Below are 12,044 nucleotides of genomic sequence, written 5' to 3' on the forward strand. Positions count from 1 at the left end.
CACACCTACAGCTCCTAAAGCATAATCAGGCTACAGCCGTTGTGTATTTTATTATGTGAAGCACTAAATGGTCTTAGAAAAATGCTCGACGCTCGATCCTCGGTCCTCGATGTGCATTTAGAGAAATGAGATGTCCTTCAACATGGCGCGCTGAAAACCATTTCCGGGTCACTACCGGAGGACCGAGGATTCGAAGAGGGGAAATTAGAGAAATAAGAAAGGCCCCTGGCCTCAGCCTCTCAGAAACTTTGTTTGTTGCCTGCTGTCGCTATATTAACTAATCATGGTCAGATAATAATATGAAGAGATTTGGATTCAAACGATTCAGGGATACGTTATTCCATTGAATAATCTGTTACTGCTACACTTCTCTTAAAAGAAAACAATAATAATTTAATTCAGTTACCATATTTGCTGCCTGCACCTATACATCATTAAACATTGAATGCTTTTGTCTGGACCCAACAGGGAATTGGGAACACCTCGCAGGGAGCAGCCAACTGCATCATGTTCGTCCTGCTGACTCGGCCGCTCCGCACACGCCTCTGCGCCGCACTCTTCTGCTGCTCCAAGTGTCGGGCGGACTCTCAGGACGCCGCTCAGAGGCTGCTGCCGGGACAGGACGCCTCCACACCGAGAGAAGAAGACCGCAGCAATCGAGTGGGGACTGATAGATGATATTCTGCGGGTGAGAAGAAAAACTAGGGTAGACATTCGGTGCGCGGGGGAGCTCTCTGCCTCACCTTGAGCCTCATTACAGCGAGTGCCTGCTGAGAGGTTGGAGATTCTGCAGGTGTTTGCACATCTGTGTCACAGGGAGTCACACGTCTGCACTCTGGTGATGAGGGTGCTGCTGCCTTGGTGAATCTTTTTCAGTGTGGTACTTGATTTTTTTTGTTTTATAAAACATCAACCTTAAAGTGCTTTTTTACTTACAGTTGTTATTGTAGGTGTTTTTCTTATTGTATTTTGAACAACTGTACACTCCGTCAAGGGTTAGTAGCTTTATTTATCACATAATATGTGGGTTCACTTACATTCTGGGATTATCACTGTCAAGTTAATGAATATTCAGTTTTTATATTGTTACACTGTACAGACTCGTTTTTATGGAGAAAAATGACCCACATTTAAGTGCCTGTATAGCATTCTCACTGTGATTAACAAATGGTGTCCAATTCTAAACTTTCACAAAGACTAAGTGAGAACAACCACCTACAATCGTATCTTACCACTATCAAAGTGTGTTGGCTTGAATGGTTGTGGTCAGCTTGAGTGAACCTTTTCAGTTTGAGTTACTTATGTGCTCAGTCATTGTTCTTCTAAAATATGCCTAAATGCACGTCTTACTAGAGAGCTGTGGTGCTTCGTGGAAGGTTATAGCACAACAGCAGCAAATTGGCTCCTATTTTGGTGAATGAAATAGATTTTGTAACGCACTAAATAGTGGATAAATATCTTGGAAGACAATTAAGCTGCAGGTGGGATATGAAAAGATTCAATTTCACACATATTTTCCAAAGTGAAATCCTGTCAACATTACAATCCTTTGTAACTTTAACGACCTTAACCTGAACACAGCTGCTGTTTTGTTACTAAGGAAAAAGGCAAACAATTGTGCATCATAGCTACACTTTTGTTTGTGTTTATATTTTGGGTAGATTATCCTAAATGTTTGTACTTTAATATCAAATTTCTAATATCCGATATAACTTTGCATATGTGAAAGAAACTTAATTACATCTGACTGTCTATATAAAGAAAAGTAAATGACATGATATGGGCACTGTTTTCTGAGTTGAATTAACTTAAATACACGTTCAACCTTTTTATTTAAAAAATATTTTTCACCGAAAAACACAAAAATAAGAAACTTTGATGGCAATAAAAATGTACAATTTTGAATACAATAAACATTTACTTTTTTAAAGCAACATAAAACAAGAACAGCTGCAAGTGAAATATGATGAAATTAACTAAATTGATTACCCTAAGGATAAACTAAGCTGAAGATTGTTCTGCATTTTATCATTACATTAAAAGTTTCATCTATGATGCTCCATATTTAGTATTAATTCCAACTATATTTGTGTATCCTATCATTGCCTAACTTCATAGTTGCAACATTTTTGGACAATAGTAGCAAAACCCCATCAGTATTTGATGTGTCACAAAAAATAACTTGACATTGATACTGTTATTGTGGTCAGGATGCATGACCTGGCATCACATGGCGTCCTTCTCTTTTTGAAACCAGACCTTGTGAGCCTCACTTCTCCTTTGACCCCCGCTGTTGTTAGCTCCTGTTCCCCGACTGAGCTCCAGGCCCAGCGCATACCAACGAGGCGTCACTTTGAACCTGCTGAACCACACTCATGCGACCACAAGCCCCGTAGTTCCTTCAGCTCTTTAAAATATTGTCTAAGATCCATTGAGTTTTAATGAGCCTGCCTCAGAGATGATGACCTAAATTAAGATTCATTACTGTGGTGATCGTTGGAAAAAAGGTGAAGCAAGGGAATTTTCATCTTTTTGACAGCCAATTTTCTCTTATCCTAAAGTGATTATTGTTTGTTTGACTCTCAGAGGGCAGGCACTTGTTTGTGTTGAGAAGGTGGCGTCACAGTGAGGGGATTTATGGCTGTTTGCTCTGGGTTGGCAGCAAAATACAATTGTGGGGTACGTGTACTTGCGTATTTCCATAGTATGCTACTTAATGGTTCTACACTCCAAAGAAACTAGCACTTTGTAATGTAATGCAAACTATCCCTACATACATTAGCTACATGACTAAAGTAATGGGCAAATGAATGTATCACTGGACATCATTAAGTAATATGTTTTACATTATTCAGAAAACCTTTTGTACATTTACTTGATGATCTTGAATGCATGACTTACTTGTAACAGAGTATGTTTACAATGTAGTATTGATAAATAAGATTAAATGTTCTCTTCCACCACTGTGTCTTGATCTGTTTGATGACTTGGGTAATGCAATAGTGAGTAATGTGGTTGTAATAATTTGTATATCAGGTCAGTCAGTCAGTCTCTGCAGCTACACTGAGGGCAGTTAGTTCTCATACATCATTCCAAAAGCCTGGAGACTTTTGGCTGTTTATAGTAGAAATTATGAAAACATCAATATTTGTATGAGATAAAGAAGAGCTTTCCTTCCATCTAATTTTACACATGGTCTAAACGTGACACCGAGCAGAGGTCGTCCTCTCAGGACCAACAGAACTGATACCATGTCTGGGAAAATGGAACAAGTGCAGTGCTGTTTGCTGATGACATGAAAAACAGATATTTGTCCTTGAGGACGGCAGAGGCCAGACAGACGACCGACACTTACTGTATTTCCTGCAGGAATGAATCCATCGTGTCATTGTGAGATTGGGCTGACACTGGTGTAACTGGAGCTCTTGGAAACACTTAAGGAAGGGGTTTCTGCTCTCTCCTGCTGGCTCTCTGCCCACTTAATTCATTAAGTTAAAGAGTGCCACGCTGCATGGGGGGACCATTCACCAGTCAAGGTAATGGAAGTACTTTTTTCACAACACAGGCTGTTGATTTGGCTGCGTCAGTAGTTCATAGAGCCAATTCTCAACACAGCAGAGGTAATGAGCAACAGTTTAGAGCTGCTTATTTAAATTAGAAGAGAGACACGCATGTAATATAAAATGTCAGAAATACTAGATTCATTAAAAGAGAGGTTACTGGTTGGCTCCCGTGTTCTCAGTGTGTGAATAATTAGGCAGTGAGATATTAAAGGGACACAGAGGACTGCACTGTGACTTTCTTCTCCTCTTCCTTTGCATGTAGAAATGCTACCAAACACAGTATTAGCTCCCCCAACTGTTACCTAAAAATATTGCAACCGCTCTAATCAACTTTAATTTGGCCCAAAACTGTTGTGGAATAACTGACTGCAATAGGCCTACATGTTATTTTAAATGTTGATGAAAGTACTTTTATGGTAACAAGCTGTTACTGCTGCATTTTACTGCTGTGTTTTTCATTGGACAGAAAGCTGGTCAAACAGACTTCATCTAAAAAGTAACGCTGTCCGACAAAGTAGCTTAACGTGGAAATACGCAAGTTCTTAGTTACATTCAACCCCCTGGGCATAAAGATAATGTAATAAACAAATTGGTTATTGTTTTTGGATCATGAGCCTAATCCATCATTTCTAATGATTTACCTGTAGTTAAACACATAGCCTAGCATTTGTTGCAACATAATTGGACAAAGTGAAAATGACGTATGTTGAATTTAATATATGACAGTTTTTCTTTTAGTTTTAATGGTTGAAAATATAATTTATAAACTGTGTGAGCGAATAAAAATGTGTCTTTCCTAAAAATGTTTGACTTTGTTTTTGTTATATCATTATTGCTCATCCCGCTTTTCTTAACGTATCATCTTTCGTGAGCAAACAGTTCTGATTTCTAATCATTCTTGTTTCCCACCAGCATTATCTACACACATACATGTTGTGTATTCACTTGTTTTTGTAGTGAGGCATCCCTGAAGCACAACTTTCAGGGCAAACCGCTTCGGGGCCGCCGTATTGACAAACAGACTCGGTTTTAGAGATAAGAGCCATTACAGCACCTGACACATTGAATACAAAATAAACGACAAAATAGATTTACAGCTGTGGTGTTTTTCTAGATAATTAATGTTTTCGGTGATCAGTGTAAATACTGAGAATTCCTTCAAATCATACATAGATCAGTAAAGTGTGTTATCTTTAAAGCCTTCTCCAACTCTTGGTGATTTCAACATCCGGTCTTCATCCTGTTATAACTCCATATAATCCAGGTGGCTAAGCAATAAAGACGCTCATGAAGCTTTATCAATTTGATGATGACATAACTCCAAAATGACAGTTTTAGATCTCATAAATTGAACTAATTCAGTTGAAAGTGCACTGCAATAAAAGCACCAGATATTAACATTCAGCCCAGGGAAGCATTTCATATGTTGAGTGTATTGCATACAAAACTTCCTGAACCTGAGGGGCACTGTCAGCAACATGAAAACGATAACTAAAGCCTGGTTGCAAACCAGTGCCACGCTCTCTAATCTCCTGTCCAAAGGGCAGGCAGAATACACTGCAGCAGTAATTACAAAGTGGGCTCTCATCATTGCTGTGAGAGAGTCCAATCTCAGCTATGGCGCAGACTGAGGAATGGGGAAAGCCTGTGGAGAGGAGAGGGGTGAGTTGTTCTGTCTGCTCTGTGACAGTATACAAATGTGGAGTAATCATGATGGATGATGTTTGTGTCGTAAAGAGTGGCTTCACATATTGCACTGATGTCCCCCCCGGCAGAGATTAACTGCAGTCCTGGTGTTGGCAACACTCATATCTGGATTTGGCTCATCGTTCCAGTATGGTTACAATGTGGCTGTGGTCAACTCTCCTTCACCGGTAACAGAAGCAGAAACACACTAGCTTCACTCTAGCACAAAGTGTCTCTTATATCTCGATCTTTATTTATTTATTTATATAGCACATTTAAAACCACCTCGATTGACCAAAGTGCTGTACAGGGAACACATATAGACAATAGGAGTAAAATAATAAAACAATAAAAAACAAGATAAAAAGCACAGTAACTAGAGACCTATAAAAAAACATACAAATATCCAAATGTTATGCTCAACTAGTATTAAAAGCCGGTGCAAAGAGATTAGTTTTTTGCTGAGATTTAAAAATATGATATATATTATTATATAATATCTTATATGATGATGTGTTGCTCTCTTCAGTTCATGGAGCAGTTCTATAATGCCACCTACATGGAGCGTTACGGCGCACCGATGGAGGGCACCCTCTTGACCCTGCTGTGGTCCCTCACTGTGTCCATGTACCCGCTGGGGGGCTTCTTCGGCTCGCTGATGGTGGCCCCTCTGGTCTACAAGCTAGGGAGGTAATATGTCACATGTATCATGCAATGTCCAAATCTGTACGGGTGTTTGTTTAACTAACAGGACTTTTTTTCCTGGGACAGGAAGGGCACCCTTCTCTTCAACAACATTTTCTCCGTCGTCCCTGCTGTGATGATGGGAGTCAGCGAGATTGCCAAGAGCTATGAGATCATCATTGTGGCGAGGTTCATAGTGGGCATCTGTGCAGGTTAAACTTTTTGATAATCCAAATTTCCAAAAGTCATTTATATGTATCTTGAAGAAATACTTCACCTCCAAAATGATAATTTTATTATGAACTACTCACCAAGTGTTACCTTGAATTTGCAAAGGAAACTTGTTGCCTCCATGGTAAAACATTTTTTAAATCAAAGAGACAATACTTGCTGATTTAAAGTAAATCCAGGCCACATTTGACAGCAGCACAACTTTATCAAAACATCTGTTTCCAAGTTCTCCCCAACCTGTGCAGTATAATCCAAGTCTTATTCATCCATTGCATGCTCACTGCTTCTGCGACACATGCATGTTGCAAATGTACTATTGTAACACTTTTGCATATAAAGCATAGACGCCTGACACTACATTTGTAAATGGATTATTTAATATTGCTTTGCTGTTGTTAAACACTGCCTCCATTCATTTCTTTGTTCACCCTGGAGGCATGCAAGAAAAACAAAAGGATGAGCACTGAAAATTATCATTTTGGAGGTGAATTTTCCCTGCAAGTTTTCTTTCCCTGTCTGCAGGCCTCTCATCCAGCGTGGTGCCCATGTATATCGGAGAACTCGCTCCCAAAAACCTGAGAGGAGCCCTTGGCATCATACCTCAGCTCTTCATCACTATCGGCATCCTCAGCGCACAAGTGCTTGGCATCAGAAACATACTGGGCAACAGCACAGGTCAATTCTCCGCTTATATGTTGAAGCACATCCTTAACAGCTGGTTGTTGGACACTCAGGAGAGATTTGAATGTATCTCTTTATTGGTAAAATATGTTTTTGTCTTTATCTGGTTCTGTCTTAGAAGTACTGCTTAAGGCAGCGTCTGTCATGAAAATATCTCTTAAATACACTTAATGGCTTTGGAGTAAACACATTACTCTACTCTGAAATGCATTTAATTTTGTTTTCCCTTGTCATGCGTCTGGGTTTGTTGTATCCTAACTATGTTAGACCAATGTTTGAACTGCTAAAATGTTATGTTTTGGCAACATGTTGTAGTTAGGGTTAGATTAGGTTAGTTTTTAGGGTATTTAACTCGTCTAAGGTCTTTTTTAGCTTGTAAATGTGTCTGTATAATGCATGAACTCTCTTCATTACTAAATGTGTTGTTCGGATATATTGTAAAAACGTTCTGTTCAGTGGCTGGTCCACTATTGCCAAGCTTCGAACTGCTTATCAAGGTGCATTTTGATTGTACTTGTATTTTGAACTGTTTGTGAATAAATAGAATTTTCTCTGTTCCCTACGTATCCAGGATGGACCCTCATGCTGGGTTTGACCGGTATCCCCGCCCTGGTGGAGCTCCTGCTGCTGCCCTTCTTCCCAGAGAGCCCCAGGTACATGCTGATCCAGAGAGGAGACGAGAAGACGGCTCTGAGAGCTCTGCAGCGTCTGCGCGGCAGAGAGGACGTGGATGCAGAGCTGTCAGAGATGCGTCTGGAGGACCAATCAGAGAAGGCCGAGGGCCGCCTGTCCGTGCTCAGCCTGCTGTCCCAGCGCTCAGTCCGCTGGCAGCTCATCTCCATCGTCGTCATGAACATGGGCCAGCAGCTGTCGGGGGTTAACGCGGTAAGCAGTGGCCCTGGTTCCTGACTCACTGATGCACACACCTACTCTGATCAGATATAATGAATCGCTTACACAACACTTTCTTCTGTTTTCAATTACAGTAATGTTGCATCCTCCTTCTTATGTTTTAAACTCTGTTGTCCAACTCTTGCCTAATTATTTACCTATAATGCATTTGGTAGCTTTGAGTATATGCATCAACATACTTATGATGCATTATAGATTATAATGAAAGTGAATAATTACAGCTATAGGCCCTCTATGCTTATAGATCATGGATCCTAATATTCGCTCATCCACTGTAAGGATCATAGTTATTATCAGTTCCATAATATTAACAATATAATATTTTATAATGCAATATTATTACGGTTAAATGTCAATTTGATTCAACAGGTTATGACAGACAGTAAAATGTGAATTCTGAATGATGGACATGTACATTTCCCTAATGTAACGTTTCCCTAACTTTAAACCAATGCTGTAAACACTTGATTCAAATCTCAGCATCTAATGGTATTTCTTTCACTTAAAGCCTACTTAAAGCAAACAATGGCCACTTACAGTGACTTATGACCAACTTGTTATGTACTAAATCCGTCTGTAACTCAAGAATTTCATTACTTCACCTGAAGGATCCCATGACGACTTATAATGGATAATCCTATTAAAATGTAATATAACTGTAATTCAAATGCATTAAAATGTGTTTAAATCATTACAATGGGACCTATTGTAAGCTGTGATAATTTCAAAAAATATGAGCAATTATGATACTGGATCGTATAGGTCATTATAAAATACTTGACTTGTTTATAATGATTATTTTATAAACATTTTGGAAATGTATGAGTGCTTATAACTATACTTATGCTATGAGTATGTTTATAATGCATTATTTAAATGACATTATAAAGTGTTACATGCATTTCTCCCTCCCTCCTCAGATCTACTACTATGCAGACAGCATATATGCCAGTGCAGGTGTGAAGCAGGACGTCATCCAGTACGTCACCGTGGGAACAGGTGCAGTGAATGTCTTCATGACCATCGCTGCTGTAGGTACCCTGTGATATCTGTCGTTTGATCTTATCAGAGTAGATGATTATAGTTATGAACAGGGAATTTGTCTCACCAGGTCTTCATCGTGGAGGCCGTGGGGCGACGGGTGCTCCTCCTCTGTGGCTTTGGGATCTGCTGTGGGGCCTGTGTGCTGCTCACTGTCGCTCTCAACTTCCAGGTACCATCATGGATGTACAGTTTAAAGTGAACCATCAGAAAGCTTCAGTGTCTCACAGCCTCAACATGTAACTCTGCTGTCCTCTAGTGGTTCACCATACACATATATAATCAGCAGAGTTTCTCTATAGAGGACCTTGAGGTCAGGAGACATGTGAATCATAGGAGATTTTTAGAAGAGGTTAATTTGGGATTCTTCAAAAAGATTTAAACTGTTTTTAAAAATCTGACAGGAGAGGGCACGTTGAAGACTTGAGCACACGCCTATATATTTACAGAGCAACCCCCATCCGCTAAATAGCCTTGTCCTGCATTGGAAAGTACACAGTTAAAACAGAAAAGTTAAGAAGAAGGAAAAAAAACGATGATTGTTAAAATAAAAAACACAAACAAAATATAGACAGAGAATACAAATAAGTCACTTAATGTCAGTCAGTAGTCGTCTGTTTACTTATTCATGGAAAAACTGAGGCAAAGAGAAACTAGTGGTTTATTTATTGAACCATCTAATTTCTCTTCAATAGCTTCCATATCATGTGACCAATTGACTCTAAATCAATGCATGACTACACTAGACGGGTAGGACACATCTCTTTTTATTGGATTTTAGGGCACCTTCTTTTTGAGACAAACAAATGATTTTTTTTTCAAAAGCTTCCATATCATGTGGCACAGTGACTCAAAATCCATACCAGATATTATTAGTATAGTGGACAAATAAGACACACCTCTTCAAAAAATTGATTTTGTTCAAATGTATCAATCTATATTTTAAAGTGCATTTTGAATAACTTAAAAAAAAAAAGGAAAAATCAGCAGTTTAGCCTCGTGGTCCAGAGTGCAGGAATTCAAAGCCAATACAGCAGGATGTGCGTCACTGTGCTACGAGGATCACTGCACTGGTGTATCATTTTAATATATTACCCTGTTGGATGTTGGTCTGGAAGATAAATGTGCTGACTTGACATGTTTATTTGCTGGGGTCATGAGAACTTTAAGGACATAAAAACAGTCGCCCACCAGTGAAGTATAAGGAAACACAGGCCATCAGACAACCACAAAGCCAGCGGTGTGATCTCACCTGGATTAAAAATCAGACAGGCCTCACTTTCAGCTGTCTGTTTAAATCTTCCCACACAATGCAGCCATTAGCAGGATTTTGTTACACATATGTTCCTGTTTAAAAGCATCATGATTTCCTGTTAATAATAACTGCAGCTGCTGCTTTGTGTTGACAGGAGAGCGTGACGTGGATGTCTTACGGCAGCATCGCCTGTGTCATCATCTACATTATAGGACACGCCATAGGACCCAGTGAGTCTGACCTGGCGATGGTTATTTACACACCCCCTGATTATAACAGTTGTCCATTAGCTGAAGTGTTGTTTGGATGTGCTCAGACATGTAATGATACAGGTTGCAAATCGGCACTCAGGCATGATCTCCCCACGCTGTGACCCTGAAGAGTGATGACGTGTCTCGAGTGTTTGTGTTGTGGTTAACCACATCTGTTCCCTCCAGGTCCCATTCCTACTGTAGTGACCACCGAGATGTTCCGGCAGTCGGCCCGGCCCGCTGCCTTCATGGTCGCAGGCTCCGTCCACTGGCTCTCCAACTTCACTGTTGGCCTCGTGTTCCCCTTCCTTGAGGTCAGTTACACAATGTGTTGGGGGGGAGGAAGTTTGTTGTTTTGAAATGTAATTAGTTACAGATGTTATAGGTGTAAACAAAAAGGCATTCCAGGTCACTTCCTGACAGCGATATGATCACTGCTTTACTGAATATTGGAATGAAGGGCTGTCTGGATTGGCAGACACACTTTTAATACCTCCAAACAAAAGAAACACTGTTAGCATTGAGTGGATGAAATGCTACGTTTTGGTCATAGACCTTGTTCAAGCACCAAACTCACAATGTGAAACAATATCATTGTTATAATAGAATTGACACAACCAGTCAAACATGAAACAAACATCTGACACAATACACCATTTAAAATGAGAAAAATATATATACAACAGTTCAACATTTTGGGGAATACAAACGAAGATCAATCCACTGTTACTGGACTGCACTAACCCTTAAATCCAGTGAAGCTGCTCAGTGGCCAGTGGGCAGATACCTGAATAAATAAAGGTTAAAACTAAAAACATGGAAACATTGTTGAAACAGTCTTGTATTTCAACCCAGTCTCATGGCATTTCGTGTTATAGTCACGAAATGTAATCTATTGATTCGTGTTCACCAACACGATTATCCCCTTGTTTTCGTGTCACACAGAACGATTTTAAAAGCAATGTATTTCTACTGGTAATGTGTTTCGTGCATGCACCACATGCTTCACTTGGAGGCTGTCTGAAGGTATACACAGATGGACTTGGACATTAACAACGATATTCCGTAATAAGTCTGGCAACAATAGCCGGTTTAAATGATTTATTCGAGCAATTCGTTTGTCTTGTTGTAGTCCTCGCTGTTCGCGTCCGGATATCGCCATCGTAATCACAACCTCACACATTAGTACTGGATGTGCATCAACGTGTTCCTAAGAAGCCAAATATACCAAAAGATGTATGTAAACAACAGAAGAAAGCGATCAAAATGTGTATTTCAGTCGAAAGCCACGCACCCCACTGAAACGAGTTGATCGGGAAACAAGTTGATCGGGAAACAAGTTAATCCGGAACACCGGGAGGATAAAGACTGACGGACAATCCACACAGCAGCAGGAGCGAGCGGTATGTAACTTCTTCATTCATGCTGTATAAATGTTTGTTAGAACACAGTGTGAATAAGTTACTGCTGCGTGTCCATTGGGGACTGACTTGTTGCTTGCGTGTGTTGGTTTGTGCCGCTAGAGGTTGTGTGGATTGGAGCATTTGTTGTTCATTCATTAAAACATTAAAAGGATATGTCAATAAGTGGATCAAATTCAGATGTCAATGTGGCAAAAATGGATGAACAAAAGAGAGAGTCGATACTCACTGCCAAGGCTTTGGCAAATAAAATGGAAAAGCTTCAAAAGGAACGTCAATCAACGGTTCACAAAATGAAAAGTGTGATTAAAACAATGAA

At 39.8% G+C, this 12,044-nt stretch overlaps 2 protein-coding genes across 2 annotated transcripts in view; both read left to right on the forward strand.

Moving 5' to 3' along the window:
* The window catches only part of gpr157 (G protein-coupled receptor 157), a 9,468-nt gene extending 6,508 nt beyond the window's left edge, over positions 1–2,960 (forward strand). Inside the window, exon 4 of the mRNA XM_010790782.1 lies at positions 469–2,960. Coding sequence (XP_010789084.1) covers positions 469–678 — 210 coding nt within the window. The 3' untranslated portion in view covers positions 679–2,960. The remainder of the gene's footprint in view (positions 1–468) is intronic.
* Positions 2,961–5,174: 2,214 nt separating this feature from the next.
* Positions 5,175–10,916, forward strand: slc2a5 (solute carrier family 2 member 5). The gene is made up of 11 exons (XM_010790785.1): positions 5,175–5,225; positions 5,339–5,437; positions 5,779–5,939; positions 6,021–6,145; positions 6,687–6,839; positions 7,417–7,730; positions 8,678–8,788; positions 8,869–8,970; positions 10,208–10,283; positions 10,491–10,618; positions 10,911–10,916. Exons 1-11 carry the CDS (start codon positions 5,181–5,183, stop codon positions 10,914–10,916), a joined length of 1,320 nt encoding a protein of 439 aa, XP_010789087.1. The 5' UTR covers positions 5,175–5,180.
* The last annotated feature ends 1,128 nt before the right edge of the window (positions 10,917–12,044 follow it).

The sequence above is a fragment of the Notothenia coriiceps genome, unplaced genomic scaffold, assembly GCF_000735185.1.
Source record: "Notothenia coriiceps isolate Sejong01 unplaced genomic scaffold, NC01 NC01_scaffold00034560, whole genome shotgun sequence".
Lineage (NCBI taxonomy): Eukaryota > Metazoa > Chordata > Actinopteri > Perciformes > Nototheniidae > Notothenia > Notothenia coriiceps.